Here is a 26266-nt window from a genome sequence, read left to right on the forward strand (position 1 = left end):
GTCCACTAAAGAGAAGAGATTTAAGCCAAGATCAAAAATGTTTATTGAGCTCCAAACATGTGTCAGGCACTAAGTTTGAAGCTTTATATATATGAGAACACTTGATCTGTGTTTTCACAAATGTTCCATGAGATGTATGGACCCCAGATAGACCTGAGATATCTTTGAGCTCTTCCTTGAGCATTCAGCCAAGGGTTGATCTGCCCATGCAGGATCTGCAAAATACCTGAGGCTGAGGAAAGAACATCTAAAAGGATTAGAGAACACTACCTGGTGCTCACACAGGGCTCATAGTACATGTTCACAGACTAGACAGGAAAACTCCTAAATCACAGGGCAATGGGTAGAAAAGTCAGTAAGATCTTGCCTAAGTAGCAGAAAATAATTAGCTCTGGTTAAAAATGGCTAAATCATAAAATCAAGGCCCTCAAAGTTCAAACGATCCAACTAACTTAACATTACAGAATAAAGCTCAAAAATATTTATGGGGCTATAAAAATATCCAGCATCTAACAAGGTAAATTTTATATCTGGCATTCAAAGATTACCAGGCAAAGAAGTAGAGAAACATAACTCATAAGGTGAATAACTAATTAACTGAAATTAACTCAGAACTGACACAGATGTAGAATTAGAAGATGAGAGGTGCCTGGGTGGCTCAGTTGTTAAGTGTCTGCCTTCAACTCTGGTCAAGATCCCAGGGTCCTGGGATCAAGCCCCACATCAGACTTCCTGCTCAGTGGAAAGCCTGTTTCTCCCTCTTCCACTTCCCCTGCTTGTGTTCCTGCTCTTGCTGTCTCCCTCTCTGTCAAGTAAATAAAATCTTGAAAAAAAAAAAAAAAAGAATTGGAAGATGAACACATTAATACAGTCATTATAACTGTATTCCATATGGTCGAATTATTAAATAGAGACATGGAAAACATAAAAATATAATAAAAGATCCAAGTAGAATTTCTAGAGACAAAAACTAATGACTGAGGTGAAAAATACACTGGATAAAATTAGTGACAAACTAGACATGGCAAAAGAAAAGATTAGTGAATTGAAGACATAGCAATAGGAGGTATACAAAGTGAAACACAGAGAAAAAACAGAAAAAGGGAATCAATACACTGTGGGACAACTCAAGTGGCCTAAGATATATGTTATTGGAGTCTGTGAAAGGGAGAGAGGGAGAAGAAGTGTTTGAAGAAATGATGGACAAAAAATTTCCAAACTATGAAAATTATATACCCACATATCAAAGTGAACAAAAAGCACAAGAAACATGAGAAAATATCATGACACATCCTCAAGTTGTTCTTAACAGTGATAAAAATGATTTGGAGTGGTAGAAGAGTCTGAGTCATGGGACAGATCTGGGACCTCATTCTGGAAATTACCAGTCTTTATGCTCTTCTCAGAACTTTTCAAAGCCATATCTAAGAAGATTAGATTAGAGGGGAAATAGCTGGGAGGCAGAGACAATTTAGGAGGGTTTTGCAGGAATCCAGTGACCTGAACTAGGGCTGCGAGGTAGGGAAAGTAGGAGACATTCAGGAAGTAAAATTGGCAATACTTGAAGACTGTTTCTGAACCTTAAAAATGCTCTTGCTGGCAACTGGCAGATGGTGTCAGAATTCATTGAGTCCAGGGGGAAGACAAAGATTTAATTTTAGACATTCCCAAGCATGAGGTATATATGGGCTCTCCATTTAAACCTGGGGAAGATGTCTGGGCCACAGATATAGCTTTAGGAGTCAATAACCCATTATGTGAATGTCCCCAAGTCTTCCAGCCTTCTTGGGACATCCTTACCTTTCACATTCAATAAAATGACCTGAATTTGGGGGACACCTGGGTGGCTCAGAGGGTTGAGTCTGTCTTTGGCTCAGGTCATGACCCCAGGGTCTTGGGATCAAGCCCCACATTGGGCTCTGTGCTTAGTGGTTAGTCTGCTTCTTCCTCTGCCCCTCCCCTCCACTCATGCTTTTTCTGTGGCTCTCTCTCTCAAATTAATAAATAAAGTATTAAAAAGAATAAAAATAAAATGACCTGAATTTCAATCCAAAGCCTGCCAGTGCCTAAAGTCTGGGTTCACCAAACATTTTTAGCTCAAAGTTGAGAAGGAGGCTAAATAGAACCCAGACTTCTGAAGAGAGGGGCACTGGCCAGCTGGGGCATGGGTCAGCTGGTACTCCTGTGTCCAGACCTGAGAAGATGGCACTGGGTGTGCTGGTATGTGTGAGGTGGGCAACGGGGCAGGTTCTGAGAGTGTTGGAGAGACTGTAAGCTTTTCCACCTCTATTACCATCTCTAGCTATCAGAGAGGACTGCTGCCGTCAAGGGGCTGCTGCCAGAGTGAAGAAGTGTTGCCTATGTGAGTCTCAAGAGCAGGCAGAAGTGAAATGGAAAGGAGCAAGTCCCTTCGTAGTCCTTCAAACTCGAAGTCGCCCTCCATCAGTAGGAAAGAGCAAAGCTCAGTAGGGAAGAGCTGGCAAAGGGGACTGTGGTCTGTGGAATCCCAGCATCACTGAGTAGAGAACTCAGTAGAGCTGAGGGACAGGTGCTTAATACCTGGAACACTCTGCTCTTCTTGCGGCTCTGATCAAAATTTGGTCCCGAGGAATGGCTGTGTGAAACCTTGCTTCGTTAACCCCCGGAGCTATCTGCACTTCCAGCAGGGAAAGCAGAACATGATTTCAGTCACAGGTGACATCTCCTCTTTGGGGGACTAAGTGAACTCTGCATTTCAGAGGAGAGAGGGAGAGCCTAAGTTAGTAGGACAAGATTAAAACACTGTTGTCCTATAACCTATAAAATTCTTTTCAAATGTGCACTTGAGCTCTTACATGTTTAAAATGAGCAGAATGAAACTCCTCACTCAGATGTTTTAGCCGGTCTGATGTCTACTGAATTCCAAATGGTGATCTCAGCAATTAGACTCTCCTCCACCAATGGCAAGAAACCCAGCCCCGGAGGGGAGGGAGCTCCGCAGCTCTGGCAACATTAAGCCGCCAAGTGAAAGCACCTGTTACAGGCCAGCCTCTGAGAAACAAAGGCTAGTTAGCTCCTAAAAAAGACCAAAGTGTAAAATACAATGCAGATGGGAGCTGAGAGTTGGGCACCTGCTGGGGGGGTGGGGGGCAGCGGGAGGGTCTTTTTTTTTTTTTTAACATAAGATATCCCTGGTAGAGAGCCACCAAAACACTTGAGAGAAAAATCTTGGGAAGGAAAAACTTGACAAGCTCTTGGAAAAATGACTTGTTTACAGATTTACAGCTCCACAAAGAAAGGAGAATCAACCCATGCTGTCACTCGGAGCTACTCTTAACAATTCCGTGTGACAACAGCAACAACATCGTTTCTGTTACTCTACCCGCCTCTTCAACCGTATATGCTTTTTGAGCTTGACAAGCCGGAGATTTTTAAAATATGCTTTCCTCATGGAGCCTCTTGGAATCAGAGGATGTCAGGTCTAGAGGACCTTGGAGCAAGAGCAATCATATGGAGCTGAAAGGAATTCTGAAGCAATAAAGAGTTTGTAGCTGTAAACAAAGGCCTCTGGGGAGGTAGAATTATATGTAAGTGTCCAAAGACTCATATCACGGAAGGAAAGAAATGGTTGGAGATAGTTCAAGGAAATAAAAACGATTTTTAAAAACAATTTTTTAAAAAGCAGTGGTAAATTAGGGTGAGAGTTATACTTTAATGCTGAAGTTAGAAAATAATAGAGACTTTCTTCATTTTGATGAAATGTTTTACACCATTAAATAATAGAGATCTTTCATCCAGGAAGCTCAAGCATATCTCAATAAATTCCAAGTTGGCAATATTGTTCAAAATGTTATAGAGACATGGATCCTCATGTAGGAGAAAGAGAAAACAATTTAGGTAAAAACAAGTATTAGTCTAGTCATTTTTTTTTTTAAAGATTTTATTTATTTGAGAGAGAGAGAGATGGAACACAAGTAGGGAGGAAAGGGCAGAGGGAGAGGGAGAAGCAGGTTCCCAGTTAAGCAGGAAACCCCACGTAGAGCTCTATCTCAGAACCCTAGGATCATGACCAGAGCCCATGGCAGATGCTTAAGCCATTGAGCCACCCAGACGCCCCTCAAGTCATTCTTACGGAGCGCAGCAATGTGCGAAAATCCTCAAGGGCCTTAACCCACTGTTTCATCCTAAGTTAACTTGACCCATTGTTATAGAATAAATGTTTAACCCCCACCCAAAAAAAAAAAAACAAAAACCTCTCATATGTTGAATCCCTAACCTCAAGACAGGTCTCCAAGTAATTAAGGTTCAGCGAAGTAATAAAGGTGGGACCCTAACCCAGTGGAATTATTGTCCTTTTAAAGAGAGACACTAGAGCACTCTCTCATCTCTCTTTCTCTCTCTTTTTGTCTTTGTGCATACCCAGCAAAGGAAGATTGTGTGAGGACATACTGAGAAGTGGTTTTCTACAAGTCAGGAAGAGAATCCTTACCACAAACCAACTTCGTTGGCACTTCCATCTTGAACATCCCAGCCTCCAGAACCATGAGAAAATAAATGTTTGTTGTTTCTACCCCCCAGTCCATGGTAGTTTACTACAGCAGCCAGAGCAGACTAAGATACCAAACAAATCACATACGTTGTTACACATTATACTGCTCACAGGTAAATCAGTGCAAACATTCTCCAGTGATGATGGGGGATGATGGGGAATTAGCATTTGTTAATTGTCTATGTGTGAATTCTCTTTCACAAAAGTTGTCTTATTTTTTATCTTTAAATGAAAACTTTTTATAGCATTGGCTTGACACTCTGGGAAATGGTAGCATCACGTAAATAGCTGCCATGGAGCTGGGTCCAAGCCCAGGAACTGTGTTCAAGACCAGGAGCACGCAGGAAGGAACGGGTAACTGTCATTATTTGGAAGTCCAGGCTCTATCTGTCACGGGGATAGAGAAGACCCTAACCACATATCTGTTACTTCACCCATAATTGATCCAGATCTAAAATAGCTCACTGGTCACAGGGCTGTAAATAGAAATGATGACAATGTAAAAGCTGATTCGTGTGTCTTTCAGCTTGTTTATTTCATAAGCACATGTATTAGGTACCTATTATGCACCAGGCATCATGCTTAGGGATATCACAAAGCTGGGGAGGTAGTCTGTATAATGGTTAAGAGTTTGGGACTTGGGGGCCCCTGGGTGGCTCACTGGGTTAAGCTTCTGCCTTCAGCTCAGGTCATGGTCCTAGGGTCCTGGAATCGAGCCCCCCATTGGACTCTCTGCTTAGTGGAGAGCCTGCTTCCCCCTCTAGCTGCCTGCCTCTCTGCCTACTTGTGATCTCTCTCTCTGTCAAATAAATAAATGAAATATTAAAAAAAAAAAAGAGTTTGGGACTTGAAGTCAAGTAGAAATGGATTAGATTTCATTATAAATGGGTCATTATAGGCTAGGCGATTCTTGTTGAAGGCAAGGGTGATATGATTCCAAGGGAGGGAGTGTTATGCTAAACTAACCCAACAGGATTCTTCTCAAACTGGACTAAGCACGCAAAGTTGGGACATAGTCGAAGAGAAGACTCGGAAAACCTGACTCCAGTTTGGTCAAGGAGAGAGTCTTAATCAGCTTTAAAAAACAAAAAAACAGGGGCACCTGGGTGGCTCAGTGGAGTAAAGTCTCTGCCTTCAGCTCAGGTCATGATCTCAGGGTCCTAGGGTCGGGCTCTCTGCTCAGCAGGGAGCCTGCTTTCCTCTCCTCTTTCTGCCTGCCTCTCTGCCTATTTGTGATCTCTGTCAAAGAAATAAATAAAAATCTTTAAAACAAACCAACCCCCCCAAAACAAAACAAAACACCCCAACCAAGCAAAAAACAGAGCAATGATGTTAAGAGAAGTGTTTCTTTGGAGAGACTGTTTGCACTGACCTTCCCACACCCCATCATAGGAGAAGAGTGCAGTGTGTGTCCCTTACTTTATGGAAACACTGGGAGTGGTTGGTGGGACTATACCTGAGAAAAGGAGGAGGGATCCATGGCAACAAGGTTGAGCACTAGATCTAGTGAAAAAAATGAAAACGAAGTCTTGTTTTCCTTTGGTGGCAGGTCTAAGGTATTTCATTCTAACGACCCAGGATCATTGTAAAAGGGGTCCTGCCCAGAAGCGCAGTTGGTGAGGTGAGGAACGCACAGGAAGGGCTCTGACTTGTGCTAAAAAAAGACCGGCAGGGCAGGACTGAAAGGGGATCCTGGTTGCTACTGAAGAGTCTCCCAAGAATGTCTGAATGGGAGTGCACCTGGCAGGACAGCTCAGGACCGAGTTGTGGAGAAACAAAGAGTAATGGGTTAAATGAGGAGAGGTCTGGAACATGCTTTGGCCCTCAAGAACCTCAGGGCTTCATTGTGGGAATACACGGACATACCAGTGGCTACACCAGTGACAGGTAAGGAGCCAGAACAGGAACAAGGAAGGGAACGCTATGGCAGCTGGCCAGGATTTGCTTGAGACTATGTGAGAAGTACATCTGAAAGCTCCCAGAAATACTTGGGTAGCATTTTGCAGCAGCAGGATATCCTACATGGACAGATGAAGATACGAACCAGTGAAATTTGAGCTGTTACTGTTGGTATAACCAGCCTGGATCCAGAGGCCCACAAGATCTGGAAAAACTCAAGGGAGTTGATACCCAGCTGCTACACTACAACGTATAACCCATCATTCATTCATTCATTACACCAATATCTACTGAGCCACTGGTGTAACAAGGGACAAGATAGAGTCACTGCCCTTAAGAAGGTCAGTAAGGAAGGAGCTACAGACAAGAAACAGGCACTCTTGTAGAATTAGGGGGTAGGGTCGAGTTATGTGTGGGGTACAATAGGAGTGCATAGGAGCTCTGTGTTCATCCCCAGGCAGTGGGTTTCAAACTTCCATGTGCATATGAATCATTTAGGGATCTGGTCAAAATACAGATTATAATTTAAGAGATCCAAGGTGGGGCCTGAGATTCTGCATTCCTAACAAGATTCCCAGGATTCAGTAATGCGCATGCTGCTGGTCTGGGGGCCATAGGAACAGAACGGCTCAAAAAAACATCTAACCAGTCTTGCAAAAATAAATAAGTGAGTAATCCCATATGCCTCTGATTTTGATACCTAAGATTTAATGAAAGACAAATTTACATTCTGGTAATGATTACTCAGGTTATTGTACCTATGTATAGTCTGGGTTGCACCAGTATTAACGCTCTCTAGTGATCCAACTGATGGGAGACATATATTGTTTTCATGTTGGATAATTACCTTTCATAGATAAAAAATTCAGTGCTGTGACTTGAAGCATCACTGTGATAAACAATTTCTCTACTCCAAATTGCATGCACATTATCTTTCTTTTAGATAACACGAGCCGCCACCCCCCCCCCATCAGACTCCTGCCCCCTCATTCTCAGTGGAAGTTTTCACAGGAGGTGGCAGTGAAAACTGAGTGAGTTACATATAATCACTGGTCTGGGTCTCTCCACTAGAACTCAAGAAAAGTATTTAAGGATTATCTGAAGCATCAGGCCCTCTGGCCACTGAACTTCCACCCACACAATGGAGTCAGAGAAATAGGAAAGGGAAAGCAGATCACTTCTTGATCCCAAGAGCCATCCCCCACCAAGGGGGATGTGTGCTTTCAATTACACCTCACCTTTCCAACCAAGCATTAGAAGGGGACATACTAACATGCCCACCCACCCTCCATTCTCTTAGTTAGCCAAAGCTCCTTTACCTTGGAGGGGGAAAAAAAAGTATGTTCCTTATTGCTAAAACCTTATTTTTAGTTGTCATAGAGAATCATAGGTAGCACAACCATGAATTTGAATATTCCCCCCCAGAAATATTGAACCACTGCTCTCCCGATGTTAGGAGGAAATACCTCTGTCTTCTCTTTCTGGGTTCGTGCTACTCCTCTCAGAAAGAGCGAAGCATGACTGTTAAGCGGAAGGTGGAAGGAAGTGATGGTCCTGAGGAGAAGGTGACACAGCCCCAAAGACCCACCTCTGGGCCCACCAAGAACAGCAAGCTTGCTGGGGATGTTCTGTTTCTATAAAGGACCAGCCTGCAGGAAACTCAAGACTGGATGAAAGGAGACAGTTAGTGGAGGCTCCTGGCCAAACTGCAGTAGATGAATAGATTATGCTCCGGGAGGGATTTGTGGAAAACCATGACACTGGAGATTCTTGATATGAGAGGGCTGCCTGTTCCGAGCCCGAGATTCCTCCTTCCCCTTGTGGAATGGGACGAGGTGTTAGTGGCGGAAAAGGGAGCGAGGGAGTGTTGGGTACAGCTGGCTGTGGTTTCTGGCGCTGAGCTTAAAGAAAGGGTTGTCTCCCTGAGCTAAGCTGACTGATAGTGCTGCTTCAGCATGGTAGAAGGAACTGGGAGAGAGTTTGAGAACAAGCTGATGTCAAGTCAAGATATCCCTGAGGGGGTGCCTGGGTGGCCAGTGGGTTAAAGCATCTGCCTTCGGCTCAGGTCATGATCTCAGGATCCTGGGATTGAGCCCCACATCTGCTCTGCAGGGAGCATGCTTCCCCCGCCCTCTCTGCCTACCTCTGTGCCTACTTGTGCTCTCTGTCTATCAAATAAATAGATAAAATCTTAAAAAAAAAAAGATATCCCTGAGAAGACAGAACTCGGCGGGAGGTGCATCTGAAGCCTGATAACTGCAGGAGCTCCCTCATGGAAGTGTGGCCACAGAAGAAAGGAGCTGGGGAAGAGCCCACCACTGCCAGGGAAATACATTTTAAAATGTGGTTCTGCTGGGCACTCTCAAAATGCTGCAGCAAACAGGGTCTCTATCCTCCAACCTCCACCTGACAAATCGCTCCACAGCCCCGTGGTGTCTTACCTGATGGCACCCAAACCCATGGTTCCTGGACCATCAGCATCAGCATCACCCAGGAAGTTGACAAAAATGCAAAAACTCCCTCTTCGCTTCCAACCTACTGAATCAGAAACCATGAAGGTGGGGCTAGTGAGCCGTGCTTTAACAAGACCTCCAGGCGATCCTGATGCATGTTCAAGTTTGTTTTAACCTACTCAGAAAAACATTTTCTCCCTAAGTGGAAGACAAGCATCCCAGGAGTGCAGAGGTATTATAAAGTTCAAGAAATCAATACTTGAAGCTGGAAAGCAAAAGGCATAAGCAATTAGTAACACTGAAATTGTTGAATTGTGGCTGTAACAGGAACACGGGTCAGGGGGTGTGGGGTGGATTTGAATGTGGATTTGGGGAAAGTAAAAATCTGCCATCTGCAGGTGTAAGATAATTACTCCCTGTATGGTGGGAGCACCAAGAAAATGTCACCACATCAAGAAGCACAGAAGACTTCGTCATGTGAAAGATAGAATGTTGGTGGCTGCCTATTCTTGCTCTGAGGAGCTGTGGTAAATGCCTTCCTTTCTCCTCTCCTGATTTCATTTAGAGCTGTCCTTGGGGGAGCAAGAAACTGAGCCAATATCCACAGACCTAGTGGGATGAGAGTGATTTCTCAGTGGAATTCCTAATAAAAGATGGTTTCTGTTTTCTGGGCTAGCTGCTTCTCCATCATTCTCACTGCTTGCCCTTCATTTTATCTCTGGACTGGATTAATTCCTAGAAAATGGAGTCATTTTCCTGATAGAAACTCTCAGTACTGATTGAAAGGAGAAAGAGAGGGGAATTAGTGGGGTTTTAGTGTTTGTTCTGGTACACTTTGGAAACCCCATCAAACTCAGAGGTGTCCTGGAGACAAGCTTTCTGGTTTTCCTTCTTCTCATCCTGATTCTAACACTTGCAATGTTAAATGGATCCCATTCTTTTCTCCTTGTCTTTCCCTTTAAGAGCTAAGGTACTGGCATTTGTTAACGTAATATCTGCCGTGTGCAGTGCGCAGTGTTAGACGGCCTCACAGACCCTCATTGTCATCCCATCTCCTCCCACGTTTGAAAGGGAGTAAACTGTAAAATACCTTTGTCTTCATTCCCTTGTCACTATTTCTTCTGACTTTAATTTTGCCTCTGTGTACTGCTCTTCAAGTGAAGAAGCTGGGATTTATTTTAAGCTATTTGTGAAAGTGCAGGTAATTCTTAGAAACCAAAGAGAACACACGCACATCCTTTCATAGTAGAACTGTATCCTGGATTCAGGGCTTTCCTGGAATTGTGGTTTCTGCTGGTTATTTTTCTATCAAATAGAGGACAAAGGGTGGCAGGCAGTGAGTTGTACAAATAACAGGTAATTGCTTCCACTCCATGTTGTACTACTTTGCAGGGGTTCAGAATAAACATCTCACCGCCAGGCATATCCTCTGAGTTCTTTCAGTCCTTGCAGATGTACACTGTAGCCATCTCATCACAGGTCAACCTCCATTTCCCAAGGCAACTGAGTCACAGAGGCAATCAAACCATCACTCCTCCAGGCTGAGATGGCAGACATGTCCATACTGTGTGAATACAATGGGGCTATGACTCTCCCACATCATATCTGTATTAAATAGTAAGCAAAATTTGGTACCTGGGTGGCTCAGTTGGTTGAGTGTCTGCCTTAGGCTCAGGTTGTGATCCCAGGGTCCTGGAATCGAGTCCTGCATTGGGCTCAGTGAGGGAGCTTCTTCCCCTGCCCCCCCCATCCACTTGTGTGCATAGGCACGCACTCTCACCAAAAACAACAACAACAACAACAACAAAACTTAAAAAAATAAATAAGGAGAGAAATTAACCATTGTAGCCTAACAGAAACCGAGATTATGGTAGTCTTTAAAGTTTAGGAGGCAGAAAATCTGTATCTATGAGTACAACCTCTTTTCAAGAGCATGTGAATCATCCAGAAAGGAAGGTTTATGAGGTAAATAATGAGTACTAGCCTTATATATGCAGAATCCAGCACAGGGAGTTTTATGATTTTTCACAAGGATGCACCTGATCTCTAATCTAATATTCTTAGTCTGTAAATTCCTAGCAGTCTACATTTGTATTTCTCGTTAACAAGGTGACTCCATGCCTTCCTTTGTCAGATTCATCTGTAGAGGCGCTCAGGAATCAGTTTCGGAGGTGGGCTAAGAGCCTGCACCCTGTTCTGACTGGGAACAGAGACTCGAGATTCTCATGTGTCAGTCTGCCTGGGTGGAGTCCCTTCTCCCCTGCTTTGTAGCTTTGTGACCTTGGCAAGTTGTTCATCCTCTTTGAGCCTCAGTTTTCCCATTGAATGCTCCTGGAGGCTTACATGAATAACATCGAGAATTTAGCACCGTGCCTGGCCAAAAGGCCCATTACATATTAGATACGATTTATATTTGGCATCAATTTTTATTTACGTCTGTTTCACCAGTTTTTCTTTTTATATCAAATACAGCCAGGACAGTTTCGGCGGGGGTTTTCTTTTCTCTCCCCCCACCCACCGCTTCCCCATCTCTTTTCATTAAACCAGGAGAAGGTGATCATGAAACAACCATTTGAAATGAAGTCTGCTTTGTGTTCATCCCATTGGGAAAAGGCTTTGATCACAGCCGAGCTGTGGGTGTTTGGAAGTCTGCCAGCTTCTGCCCATGAGAAGAGAGGCATCTCTGAAGGTTTAGATATTTTTAAAAAAGGGAAAAAGGCAGCTCGTGGGTTTCTCGAGGGTGTGTATAAATGGCACCTTTTCTCCTCCTGAAGTTTCAAGGGCTCCCTTTTTCAGGGCCAGGGTGTCTGGGTGTCCGCGCTCCTTGTTTCTCAGGCTGTGAGTTGGCAGGGAGTGCACAGCACTGCCCTTAGCATTCTGGTGATTCGCAAGCACACTGCTTGCCTCTGGCCCTCATTAGAGTAGGCTGTCTCCAGCATACAGAGGAGACTGGAAAAGTCAGCCCCCCTTGCACCTAAAGCAGGGGCAGGAGGGCAGAGCCTCCTCCTCCTGGGAACCAGCCCCTGCAGAATTATGTAAATGACTTCTTGGAATTGCCAGCCTGCCCCTGGTGAGCCTGGAAGATCACTTTGTAAGTGGGCCTGAGGCCAGCCTGACAGATGGCCTGGGCTGCTGCAGCATGACCCACATGAGGCCCATCAAGTGTGTTCCCTGAAGGCTAGGGGCCAGGCCAGGAGTGGTAGGGCGGCTGTCCAGGGGGACAGCTCAGGCTGTGACGTGGGTTCCCAGCTCTGCTCAACCCCCCTCCCCAACAGTGCTGTCTCTGAACAGGAACAGACCAGCTCTCTTTCCACTTGAAAGCCTCGTGATTTGGGGGTGATGTCTGGCCTGGACTCTACAAGACAGCTCCTCACCAAAGTGGCCAAATGTTCCCATCAAATGAAACAGCTACTCCAACGTTAAAAAGGGTAACAAAATAGCAAAGCGTACTTGGAAACTTCGTTCAGACACCCTGTGACTTCTACAGAGCATTAAGAAAATATTGAACTTTCAAATTTTACGATTTTACATCCTCTGAGAGAGACCACAGACCTCTTACCCGGCTCTCTCTTTAAAAGCATGAATCCTTTGTACAATACTTAGAAAGTAAATGTGTAACATTTTTTTTTCCTCCCTTACATTTGGAATAAAGCCTGGGAAATTTAGTGTTTCTGGATTCAGCCTGTGGATTTGAGATAAGGATTCAAGGAGAGAAGCCTTTTAACTCAGAACAGAATCTGTTTGCAGCTATTGTTCAATTAACATAAAGTATCTGGTTACTGGGCATGTTGCATAATGCATGACAGTGTAAACCTAACCTCTTAAGTGCTGACACTGAACTCCTTGATAACAGTGAAGAGTGAAGCAAATTGTTCATTTTTTTTAGAAATCCCCCCAAACAAAGCTTCTCAAGACTGAATGAATCAACACTTTTGAGCTGAGTCATAGCCGAGGGATGTCCCTTGGTGTGTGTTCATGCTGATAAAAAAAATCTAGAAGGAAACAGAAAAAAAAAAAAAAAAGAACCAACCCACATGTCATGTCCTCTTTAAGAGCCAGAAAAGCTGTCAGAAGATTTAAGATTAAACCTCACGAGAGTCTGTGGGTGTGGAAAGTCACCAGCTAGCTAATATTAACATAGCTTGCAACAGAACGCTGTTGCTAGAAATAGGACAATCGCATCACTACCACTAAGCAATTTGCATTCTGTGGACCAGCCCCTAAATTCCTCCCGGCTCCTTCTGCCCTTTGGGCTTTGCATTTCTGGATGCTCTTAGATGGTGGGTGCTCGAACTTGGCTGTCTGGTTTCATCAAGGACCCTACCCAAAAGAGGAAGCAGCAAGAACATTTGCTTTGTTTGCAGGAAACTGATCGAGCTACAAGCAAATTTTAGACATCTGAGGAATTGTGAAGCTTCTCGACTTCATATGGTTGCTGACAGGGTGGGGCAGACAAGAACCTTCTTACTTTCCTCACCATGGATAATCTGTTGCCTCAGTCTCGATTCTCTTATTTCAAAAAATATCCTCTCCATGCAATTAGGAAATATCTATCGATGCTGAGAAACCAAAAAGCTGAAGAGCAGGTATATTTTATTTATATTATCTTTAAGGCTAACCAGTGTCTGCTTTTGGGTGTTGCTTTCATGTGACTTAGTGATTTAGCTTCTGCTGTCTTACATGTTTATAGGCACAGGTCGGCTCCTGATTGCAGCTAGTCAGATTAGCAATCACAGAAGCAAGCAGGCTTGTGAAGATTTATTTGAACTTGGAACATTTGGATCCTGACATTAAGCTCCAGTTTTATAATGAAACTGTGCGTTTTCTCTTTTTCTGAACAGCTAGAACAAACTACTCTATCAGAGTTAAATTGTAGACTCCTTGAAAGGTTTCTAGGGCTGCAAATACAATTTTAAAGCTATTAATATCTTGACAAATGAAAATATTAGACCCTAGAAATAAATTTGTCTTCTTGTGTTTTTATGGCTATGTTCTTATCAACAGGATTTGCAAAACAAAAAACACTGTGTTGACTATAAATATGATAGTCTCAAATACCACTAACGAGCTATGACGATTGTTCAGAAGTAATTAGTCATTTTTTTAAGTGGAGGGCAGGGTATAGGGCACTGCAGTTTTCAGCCTTTTTAGCCAATCAAAAGTTATGGGTTCTAGTAGTAAACTCTAGCATGTGGGAGTATAAACATTACCAAAAAAATGGTTAAAATGCCTGATGACTTCTTGTTTAAAATCATGCTTTCATCTTATTGTTTTGAAATGTACTTCATTCTAGCCCTTACAATCTATGAAAAGACATTTCTAAAAACTGCATTTCTGAATTGTACCAAACTGTAAGAAGAAATAGCTGTATGTGATCTACTTAAATCTGGTGGCTCATTTCGGGAAAAGTATGACCATGGTAAAGGACAAATGTATATCCACATGGAAGAGTCATAAATTGCTTGCACATCATGCTTCTAACTAGAACTGCAAAACTGTATGGGAGATATTAGTAGTGTTCTGTATTTGAATGAGATGACCTACTTTAATAAAAACACTTCCAGGAAGTGAAAGCAAAGGTCAGCAGACAGAAAATCCTCTAATGACAGGTTTTCCAAAAAGTCAATGCTTAATTTGGAAGATGAAAATCATCATTACTGTTCCAGAGGAAACTGCTTTTATGCCGTGCTCTAGTGATTTCACAAGAGCTGGAAATTCAGCGTGTGCTTACAACAGGGATTGGGCTGGTCCAGTTTCTCTCTTCCTTAGGCCCCGTGTCCCGATTACCAGAGAAATCGTTTGGTTTCCCCAGTTAGCGTGTGCTTGCTTTTGAAGTGGAAAGCCTGAGACCTGGGTGGTGATCCTCTGAGTTGCGGTCTACCATGCTCATTAAGACCCCATCACAGGCTTCTTCAGGCCTCATTATAGGGGGTGGAGGGTGGGAGTGCTGGAGAGTAGGGAGTGGCTGAAAGGATGGGCTGGAACTGTGGAATGTGGATTAAGTTATCCCCCCCACCCAGTGTTGTGAGTTTTCAGAGCTGTGTCTATAGTGTTTATGCAGTTTATTTACTTTGGTTGTTTAAAAAAAAGTTACAAAATGTATTCAGAAGAACATTAGAATATAACATGGATCCTCCAACTTGGACTGGGGGGGGTGGTCCCCTCCCCAGTTTCCAACCATTTGGGATGACCTGGCAATCAGGAATGTTATGCTGGTTTTTAAACATTCTATACAAATTAATGGAGAAATTAAAAAAAATAATAACACATTCAGTTCTTTTCTGAAACCAATTAACAGCTCTGCAGACAGACTGTCTCACAGAATTAGAGAAATGAGGTCAGAGTCAATCATGGCTAACCTTGGAAAGCTTCTTGGAATGTTATAAAGAAGGTTAATAATGTCTATAATTTTAGGAGCTGCATATTTGTTGTCTCTAATGCCTGCAGTCCTGTAATATGAACTCTCAATATAAATAAAGGTGAGGGAAGTAAAACAAAGACCTCAAGAGCCCTTGCCCAAGACCACCTATCTAGAAAGTATTGAAGGAAGATAATTCCTGTCTGCCTGTCTTTAAATTTGACCCATTTGGGGGAGCCTGATTGGCTCAATTGGTAGAGCATGCAACTCATGATCTCGGGATCATGAGTTCTACCCCCACACTGGTAGTAGTTTACTTAAAAGAGGAAAAAAGTTTGACCCATTTTACCACGCTTGATCTCTGAATGATCTATACTAACACAGTGATAGCAACACAGCAAACTGCTAATCTTTCTTCTAGAAAGTATTTCTAACACTTCAGATGTCCACATGCCACTGTCATAATTCTTACCATAAGTTTGTGGTGTGATTAACTTCTTAATATTTTTCTATATTTGCATTTAAATCATTTTGCCTTTTTTTTTTTGCTGCTTTTATTATGCACTACATTAATACACTGCATGACCTTCTAGAAGGGATAGCTGAGCATAACAGATATTTTTCACCAATCAGGAAAATGCTTCATTAGTCGATATTCTCTAAATCCTTTGACACATGGTGACGATTAACTCCAGAGACATGCATATCTCTTTCCATCAGATTCCACTGATATGAATAATGGGCAAGGCTTTTTTCTTTACCTGTTAGTAAACTCATGCATGTGCGCAGTGGCTATGCGGGGATGAGCAAGTACACAGCCATGATGCCAATCCCCGGGTAGAATCTTGAACCACATTGCAAAGCGGTTGCCAAGCAAATCACTTACTTTTTAAACTTAAGTTAGCTTGAAAAGAAAATTTTATGTAACTACTATAAATGAAAAACCAATGTCATTTGTTGTAAACAGAAGAGAAACATAAGTATAGTAAAAACAAAATAATATTAAATTTTAGCTAGGCACAGTTACCTGGGAAACCTCTGAGCCTGAAACCTACTCTTTTCAGATCAGCATCCTACTAGACAACTGAGACATTTCTCCTGGGCAGAGATAGAAGGGACTGAAAAGATAGCCAACTTTCTCAAGTCCAAGGAATTTGTTGTTATTTAATGCGGTGTCTGCAGGCTACCAGTGGGTCCCACCCATGTTGTGTTCACCCACTTGGAAATTACTATCCCTGGCACACTATCTGCTCTTCATCTCTGTGCCTTCAAAGACATGCCTCCCTATAACCTAGAATTCTGTCCTTTAGTGACAACTTGCCCATCTGGGGATCACCTACATCCCTCAAGACCTGGGTTAAATGGGCTCTGTAAAAAAAACTTTCTCCAGCTTTGCTAGGGAGAGTGAAGCATAGCTCTTCCTTTTCCAAGATATTCTGTCTGTGTCTAATACGGCTTCTTCTTATATCGTGCGTAGTAAGTCATTTGCTTCCATGTGTATGTGAACCCAGGCACGTGTGTCACAGGGTGGTATCTTGTTCTTTGTTCTCTCAGACCCACCTTGGAGCCTGGTACAGGCCAGTGTAGCAGTGACTTCTAACACAGGCAGATTGCCTATGGAGCACACTTCCTTGCACACCACACCTTCCTACCCGTGTCTCAGTTGGACCTGGAAGGCACCCATATATCCCAGTCAGGGCCATTGTTACACTTGCCTTGTCCACGAATGCTTTCTTGTTTAAAGCTTCTCCTCAGGATTCTTTCCCCTTGCACTTGGTGTCATGCCAATTGGTGTGACCTAAGGGCTGATTTGTTGGGAGTTTTCGTCATTATTCTTAACATGATAGGCCAATCAGTGGGTGGACAGGTTACTTATCAAAGTGATACCAAAGATCTTATCCTTTGCATTCCTAGACTCTATTGTAGCAGCTATTTCATAAAGCCAACTCCTTAAGTAGAAAATTAAGGTAATTAGATGCAGGTGTGGAAGTTTGGGGACATTAGACAATGAAGCACTTCTGAACACCATTATTCAAATGATGGTGGTGGTGGTGGTGGTTGGTGGGGGACATAGCCTGAGCCTCAGCGAGCTCTCGGATGAGTTTGGGCAGGTGCATGGACACATTCATGAGGGAATAGATGTCCGAGCTTGTGGGAGAAGTGAGATTTGCAGGCAATATTCTCTTGATTACTGGAGCCCAAGCAGCCTGCTCTGTGACTCAGGTGACCAAGTGGGACACTGAGTGAGGAGGGGAGAATTTGCTCTACTTCAGGGATGACTATAACCTTGGCTTCAGCCAAGGTGAGGCCTATAGAGAACTGAGGGCCCTATGAACCCTCATGGAATGTTGCTCTTAGGGAATGCTGCTTTTTTTCTTTTTCTTTTTAAAGATTTTATTCACTTATTTGAGAGAGAGAGAGCCCACATGAGTAGGGTGGGAAGGGCAGAGGGAGAGGGCGCAGCAGACTCCCCCACTGAGCAGGGAGCCCAACATGGGCTCTGATTCCAGGACCCTGAGATCATGCCCTGAGCAGACGCTTAATGGACTAAACCACCCAGATGCCCTAGGGAATGCTGCTCTCAAGGGGCAGCACCACTGGTATAGATATTATTCATGGGTGCTAGCGTCAAATAACAAGAGAAGACAGTTTGTGAGCTTATATGGGACAGTCTACTCTCTCTCCATTGGTGAGCTCCTCCATTTCCATGGCTTGAACACTACTTATTTGCTGCCAACTCCCAAATACTTATCCCCAGTGCACTTCACCCTTGCATATACAATTGCCTGTTTGACATCTCCATCTGACTGTCTCATCCATTTGGCAGACTGAAGGAACTCAGAAGCTCTGTCCTCAAACCCGCTACTCCTACTCCTCAGGTCCATCAATCGGCATGAAAGCTCAAACCACAAACATGGGAGTTGCCTTGGTACTTCCCCCTCTCTTCCTTACCTCCCCTTTGCAATCTCTCTCTCTCTTTCTCTTAATATTGTATTCATTTATTTGACAGAGAGAGATCACAAGTAGGCAGAAAGGCAGGCAGAGAGAGAGGGGGAAGCAGCCTCCCTGCCGAGCAGAGAGCCAGATGTGGGGTTTGATCCTAGGACTCTGAGATCATGACCTGAGCTGCAGGCAGAGGCTTAACCCACTGAGCCACCCGTGTGCCCCAAGAGCAAAGTTTCTAATGTTCAAATGCAATCCAAATATTTAACAACCAACTTTGAGGTTATTCATTAAGTAACCCAGCAAGAAATAAAAATCCCGTGACCCTGTTTGAGCTAGAAACTTCTTCTTAAGCCATTGAAAAGAGACTTTAGAACAACCTCCAACAATACTTCTAAGTTCTGAACCATCTAAGTTCTAATACTAAGGTTCTAAACCTTAATTAAAATATACCTACTGTTCATGCCCCCTGGTCCTCAAAGACCACTCTCCTCATTTTAATCAGATTCATCAGAGCAGGTCTTGAGCCAGATTCACCTGCTGTGACTGCAGTAGTGTAGTTTTTGGCTCATTTTATAAACATTTGAGTACAGCTCTTTCTACTCACTGAGACTGTGAGTATCACAGAGGGGCTGCCTATTTCATTTCTATATTTTTATTCCTTATAAATATGCTGCACACACAATATAATATGAAAAAAATTGCTTTAATAAAGGAATGGAGGGATTGCATTAGACAAGATGACCAAGCAGAGCTCTATTATGCTCCGTATTCCATCCCATCCAGGTCAACATTTTTTGTCCATATTTATATAAGGACATCCACAATAACATGATTATATTTTCTGATAATAAGAATATAGAAAGACAGTAAAAAATATTAAGTGGATTGATTTTGTTGGAAGATATTATACCAGTTCAATGGTCAAATTCCAATATATATGTGTCAGACACACACACACACACACACACACACACACACATAAATAATACAGGTATGTATTGTATATATGCTCCTGGTCCCAAAGGCCAGTCTTCTTATTTCAAGCAGAGTCTCTGTTAAATAAGCAAGACATGTCAGGTCAGCTAGCTCATAGATGATATTGCTTGTTCAGAAAGAAGTCTTTCTATCCAATAGAGCAAAGCACCATCAGCTTGGATCACCCCCAATCCTTATCTATGAATTAACCATCCTGTGTTTTCTGATGCCTCATCTGTGGGACACATAGAAGAAGAGATGCAAGTCCATAAGCCTACTGCCGGGCAGGATAAAGTGAAGGACAAGAGCTCAAACCAGCTCTTCTCTGTCTTAGTCTTTCATCAGGGAGATTTATTTGTTATTGACAAGCTGTCCTTCAGGCGTTACCCGCCCTCTGGACTCAGCCTATAGAATCCTCTTCTCTTTGTTTAGTAGTCGTATTCCCCCTTTCTACATCTCTGCGAAGACTCACAATAGACCCTGGAAAGGGCACTGAACTTGGAGTCAAACAGGCAAAATCCAGCACTGATCCAAATGAGCTATATGACCTTAGACAAACCTCTTAACCTCTAGTTTCACAACCATAAAACAGATTGTACAGTTTTCCCTAGATCTTGCCAGCCTCTGTTTACTAAAAATAACCCAATTTTCACCACATCTCGCCCTCCCCTGCATTACAGTATCTCGGCCCCCCCACCTCCCCAACCTCCACATTCACTCATTCAGTTCTGCGTATGTCTCACCTAGTACATGCTTTATTTATGTTTGGCACTGGAATAAAATAGCAAGTGAAAACAGTCATGTTCCCTGCACCGGGGGGGGGGGGGGGGGGGGGGTGGGGTGGCGGGGAGATTTTCACTTAAAGTAGAAAATTCTGACTGCTAAGAGGAACTTGGATTGTAGGGTAATGAGAGAATGCAGGCACACAACTTCAAGTGCTATTGCCGTGGTCCAAGCAAGAGAGGGTGACACAGCAGGGTTGGCAGGTGAGGATGGGGGGTTTGGACAGTATTTTAGATGTACTAGAATCGACTAGTCTTCTTAAGAGATTGCCAAGGGGGGTGCCTGGGTGACTCAGTGGGTTAAGCCTCTGTCTTCGGCTCAGGTCATGGTTTCAGGGTACTGGGATGGAGCTCCTCATGGAGCTTTCTGCTCAGCGGGGAGCTTGCTTCCCCCTCTTTCCCTGCCTGCTGCTCTGCCTACTTGTGATCTCTCTCTCAGTCAAATAAATAAATAATAAATACTTTTTATAAAAATACAAAACTATAAATTTTAAAAAAAAATAAGGACTCCCTTCACACTCCCCCAAAAAATGCATGTTGAGATTTGAAACATTACATAAGTATTTTGAGTGGCTGATGCAGGCTCCAAGGGAAATGATGTAATTTTCACTGCAGCTTGGTTTAAGAAATGTTAAGAGGCTTTAGTTCCTTAAAGTGAATTGGTTATATCTTGAGCATAAACCAAAGTTATCCATTTCTTAAAGCCTCTTTAAAAAAGTCATGAAATACTATTGATAGTTCAAATGACATCTCTGGGGGAGATTAAAGGCATTTGGCCCATGTCCTTGTGCTTGGGTAGGAAAAAAGCTTTTATCCTCTAGAACCAAGAGGGAAAGACTATCTGGGAGAATGTAAGATAGAGGGCAGAGATTCCACCACACTCCCCTGCAGAAATTCACATGATTATATATAGGTAACACCGGCAGTTAAATTGCTATAATAATATGAAGCTGAACCTTAATACTGCTGACTATTAAATGTGATGTTAAAAGTTGAATCATTTTATTGTGGTAATTACAATGGTCACCTTTATCTGAAGGGAGAAAATTACAAAGAAAAAAGGAGCTAATTACAAAGAAAAAAGGAAAAAAGCCTCCAGTGTTTTTCTCCATGTCTTCATCCATTCAGGCTGCTTTAACAAAATCTCATACACTGGGTGGCTTATAAACTTATAAAATATTCTTCTCACCATTCTGGAGGCTGAAGGTCTAAGACCAAGGGGCTGGCAGTTTCCATGTTTGGTGAAAGCCGGCTTCCTGGTTGCAGACTTCCGGCTTCTCAGTTGTATCCTCTTGCTGTGGAAGGAGAAGGAACTAACTCTTCAGGGTCTCATTTTTAAGGGCATGGATCCCATTCAGGAGGACTCCATCCTCATGACCTAATCACCTCCCAAAGGCCCCCTCCTAATACCATCACACTTGGGGGAGGGTGGTGAGGTGGGAATTCAACATACGAATTTGGGATGGGGGGACACAAACATTCCGTCTGCAGCTCTCCAAAACCTTCAAGATGCCTGAGAATTGTAACTGATGCTTGACTTTCTAGTCACTGGCACCCACTCTCTTGTTCTTCCCCTCTCCCAAACTCGTCTTCTCTGTCTGAGAAAATGCCACCATACATCTATTATTCTGGCAGAGACCGAGGAGCCATCTTTGGCATTTTCTCTTCCCTCAGTCAATATCTAATTTATTGCCAAGTCCTTTCAGTTCTCTCACCTACTTAGCCCCGAAGCCATCATTACCTCCTGTCTGAAATATTGTAACAGCGTTCACCTTAATATCAAGCTCCTTCTAAAGCTTCCATTCCCTTTTCCTGCATTTAACACTGACAAGTTCCCATCTGAAGGTGTTCCATTCTTCTTGTCCATAGTATCACAGATCATCTAACACTTTTATAAAGAGTTAGACATAAACAGAGATACCTGGACCCTGAGTTGACTTCTGAGCTATTTCTAATCCTGTTCCCTGCTCCTAAACTTTCCTAATCTACTGTACAGATGCCTTTGAAACACAGGAGTCAGTAAATGGATAAACACCAAAACCTTTGTCTTGGAAATAAGCACATTAACTCAAATGTTAGTTGACCCTTTTTTGTGGGCTACAATGCAGCTTTTTACGCACATTCCTAAACTTGCTATCCTATTCTACTTCTCAGTTTGTCTGCAACATTTTATTTGCTAACTGTTGTTCAGAATGGAAGATGACGTATTTTCTCACCTCGTACGACAGTTCCATGCTTTAACAGAAAAAGAAATGAACTGCCCACGTATGTTGTACTGTTCACAATTTGCTGTGAAGAGAGCAGAAAAAAATGCTGGAATTAGTTCTCTCCTGCAAATTCATTTCCAGGCAGCAAATTCATAAGGCTATTTGAAGATGTGCAGCTGGGATTATACGTTCTAGAGTAAGGAATTTTACAGTTTTATTAGATGCCTGATATGTGCCAGGAACTTGGCAAGTTTCTTAAATACATTGTTATTTAATCCTCACAATAACTTGACAAAATTGGTGGCATTATCCCCTAATTTTAGGGATGAGAGAACTGAGGCTTAAAGAAGTGAGATGACTTGGAACATATGCATAAGTGATGACAGTAAGATTTTATCTCCAGGTTTGCTGGTCTGTCTGACTCCAAATTCACTGACTCTGATTCACTACCTCATGGTGAGATACTTAAGACTGACAGGGTCCTTTTCTCCCCTTCTTCCCCTCGCTCTTCCCTTTCTTCCTTCTTTCCTTGGTATTAGGTCTTATTTCATTTATTGAGGATACAGGGGTTAAAAATAAAAATTGTAACTATTCTGCAGGGAAAACACCTTAAATCCTCTTAGGTAGAGATCCACGTTTCTGAGAGGTATTAAAAAACAAAATTCAACTGAGTAAATTTTAAGGACTTTATTGACTTTATTCATTGATTCATGAATTGGGCAACATCCCATTTAGCTGATAAAAGCTCTTTGGAGCTGTACAGAATGAAAGACTTTTACAGGCAGAAGGAAAAGGGACAGGAACTTAACGCTAGTGAAGAGTGGATCAGTTGTGGCAAGGTCATCTTCCTTCAGGGGACGGCAGGGGTCTATCAGCAGATTACCTCACTAGTGCTGACCAGGTAATTCCAGATTGACGGATTTAAGATTCCATTCCTGGGTGATTTGCTGAAACTCTAACTAAGTTGGGTATTAAATCTCAGTTTGGTGACATGGGCTTAGCATAAATGATTCCATTTGGGTACTCTTGTCTCTTTCATGACAATTCCACCACACACACACCCTCCCCCGCTTTTGACAAGACTTTCAACCTGAGAGACATGGTTCAAATTTAAGGCATCGGTGCCACTCCTAGCTACTTTTCTGACGTTCTTGCAATTTTTGTTGATCTTCTGTGCAGTATTCACAGATCATGGTGTCTTTCTTTCTTTCTTTCTTTCTTTCTTTCTTTTAAGATTTTATTTATTCATTTGACAGACAGAGATCACAAGTAGGCAGAGAGGCAGGCAAAGAGAGAGGAGGAAGCAGGCTCCCCGCTGAGCAGAGAGCCCTTCACGGGACTGGATCCCAGGACCCTGGAATCACAACCCGAGCAGAAGGCAGAAGCTTTAACCCACTGAGCCACCTGGGCACCCCTCGTGGTGTCTTTCTGCTGAATCTTTGTGGTATTCACAGGGTATGACTTCAGGTTCACATTTTTTAAGTTGGTAATTCTCTTTGCTCCTATTCTGATGTTCAAGTCTTAGGGAGGTCATTTGCTTGTTGGTAAGTGGCTGGGAACAGGCATTAAGGGCTTTTGAGAGAATACAGCATACCAGGAAGGCTACTATGATTACCATAAGCAGGAGAATTCTCAATGTCTGGGATGTACTTTGGAGCCATGTTCCCTCCAAGACTCAGAACAATCAAAATCGCGTAAGTTGAAGAAACACCCCATTGAAGGAGTCTCTTTCTTAAGCCAAGTGGCTTATTCAGTGATCTTATGTAGCTGAGTTTCAACTTCCCCAGAAGTGTTAATCTGAGTGCACCTGGTGGTATTTGCCACAGACACCTCCTTGCTCAGCTAAAAGATAATCAAAGGCTATTCTATTATCAGGAACAACCTTGGTCAGAGAGTCTAAGGATTTTTGTTAGACAGCTGTTGCTTTAGCAATACATTCTGCAGTATTTCCAAGAGTTAAGGAGAGGTTCCTCTTTTTTTAAATTTTTTTTTTAATAAAGATTTTATTTATTTGACAGCAGAGAGGGAACACAAGCAGGGTGAGTGGGAGAGGGAAAAGCAGACTCCCCACTGGGCAGGGAGCCCAAAGCAGGGCTTGATCCCAGGACCCCAGGATTGTGACCCAAGCCGGAGGCAGACACCTAATGACTGAGCCACCCAAGTGCCCCTAAGAAGAGGTTCCTGGTCATAACCTCATTTGCACTTACTCCTAGCTGGAGGACAAGTGATCTACCAAAAGAAGCTGATTTTGAATCATAAATGCTTCCTGGTAATTTCCACTTGAGTCTGTGGCTCATGACTGGGAAAAGTGACAGCCATGGAGGCTTGTACAAATTTAAGGGTATATAAGCCGCACAGGAAATTTTATTCTGGTCACCCTTTTCTTTGTACACAGCCTAGATGCAACATTCCCAGGTTTGGGATTGTTAACCAGAGACAGACTCTGAGGGTTAGGGAGTCTGACATGATAGAAAGGGGGCTAAGTTCCAAAGAACTGTTCCAGAGAAACTGAGGCATTAGAAATTAGGGAGAAGTCTATGATGGGCAGAACTATAAGGTCACCAACATCATGTCAAATCAATAGTCATTTGTAGCTTGGATTACCCCCCCTTTGTAATGGCCCAAGATATGTGAACAATGGCATTATTTTTCCAGGCCAGAGCAAAAGGCAGACAAAGGATCACAAAGACCTTCATGGTGTAAGAATTAGGAAAAGGATGGTCAGAGAGGGAAGAAGGAATGGAAAGAAATGTTCTTGATCCTCTTGATCCCATGTCTTGTAAGGAAGTGGGCTACCTTGATGTCAGCTACTTTCTTCCTGGTCATTTTTTATTTGGAAGTCTCCAGCTAGAGTGCCATTCCTGGAGTCTGAAAGGAACCTTTTTTTAATTGGGAGATGTGGTCCCAAAGTTCAAATCCCTGAAGTTTGACTGCCATATGGGTAGTAAGGAGGATCTGGTAGAGCCCCTTCCAAGGAGATTCGAGATAGTCTTTGTTCTTAGTAATTCCAATTCAGCAAAATGGGAGAAAATTGAAAAAGTCTCTGCTGAGCAAGGAGCCCAGTGTGGAGCTTGATCCTGGAATCATGACATGAGCTGAAGGCAGATGCCCCACCGACTGAGCCACCCAGGCACCCCACCTCCATTTTAAAAAAAATATTTATTCATTTCAGACAGAGAGCATGGGACAGAGGGGCAGAGGAAGAGGAAGAGGGAGACTCTCAAGCCGACTCCTCACTGAGCACAGAGTCTGAAGCAGGGCTCAAGTCCACCTAAGATCATGACCTCTGCTGAAATCAAGAGTTGGACACTCAACTGAGCCACCCAGGTGCCCCAGCAATCACCCCCATTTAAAAAAAAATGATTATAGTAAGGCTAATTTGTTTGCATTAAACTTGGCCTGGTTATTTACAAAATGCAGCAGTAATAGCAATTGATAATATATGCTCTTTTGAAGCCAGTTCTGTTGGAATTTTACATAAGGAATCTCCACCTAAACTCTTAAAACCTTTTGAGGCCAAGAAGCCAAACCACAGACTCCCCATCAGATTCTACTGGCAATATCTATAGCTTGGGTGAACTCCTCTCTTCTCAAGGTCCACAAAATATCCTCAGGTTCCTGGGGCTGCCAGGAAGTGATCTTCCCTACTTATCTGGTAAATCTGCCGGGAACCCTGTAAGCAAGGCACCAGTCAATTTTTCCAAGAGGCTTTATTGGTTCCATAAAATCAACCTTAGATCTTTAAAGCTATCTGGTCATATTTGAGTGTCTCTCAAATATGACATTCCAGTGAAAGCCTTGGCAATATAACCAGTGTTTCCAGTGGTGTTTTGTTACAAGGAGAAGAGATTCTTACTGAACTAATGTAAATAACTAACTATATTGCCATGAAAAGAATACTCAAGAGTTTCTGAATTCTGGAGGGATTAGGTAGGTGAGAAAAGTAAATGTTTTATATTTGTTTGCCAAGTTATATCTTACCAAATTGCTGTGAGTCATAGATCACTTAAGAGAAAAGGTTTTTTTAAATCTTGAAAAAAAAAATTAAGGAACCAGCATTGTTACAGAGAAAAAGTCACACAAATTTATGTTTATTCAGTCTTGCATAGTTAAGTTAT

The 26266-nt window shown here is 42.8% G+C and overlaps 1 protein-coding gene and 1 pseudogene across 3 annotated transcripts in view; one reads left to right on the forward strand and one right to left on the reverse strand.

Annotated features, from left to right (window-relative positions):
• Positions 1-12900: 12900 nt before the first annotated feature.
• The window catches only part of ATP2C1 (ATPase secretory pathway Ca2+ transporting 1), a 168654-nt gene continuing 155288 nt past the window's right edge, over positions 12901-26266 (forward strand). The window contains exon 1 of one of the 3 annotated variants that reach the window (XM_059390914.1): positions 12901-13466. In XM_059390914.1, the coding sequence (XP_059246897.1) occupies positions 13359-13466 (108 nt within the window). In that variant the 5' untranslated portion in view covers positions 12901-13358. The remainder of the gene's footprint in view (positions 13467-26266) is intronic. The other 2 variants (XM_059390915.1, XM_059390913.1) reach the window with 2 other exon arrangements.
• Positions 15884-16094, reverse strand: LOC132009974 (NADH dehydrogenase [ubiquinone] 1 alpha subcomplex subunit 1-like; annotated as a pseudogene).

The sequence above is a fragment of the Mustela nigripes genome, chromosome 2 (assembly GCF_022355385.1).
Source record: "Mustela nigripes isolate SB6536 chromosome 2, MUSNIG.SB6536, whole genome shotgun sequence".
Taxonomy (NCBI): domain Eukaryota; kingdom Metazoa; phylum Chordata; class Mammalia; order Carnivora; family Mustelidae; genus Mustela; species Mustela nigripes.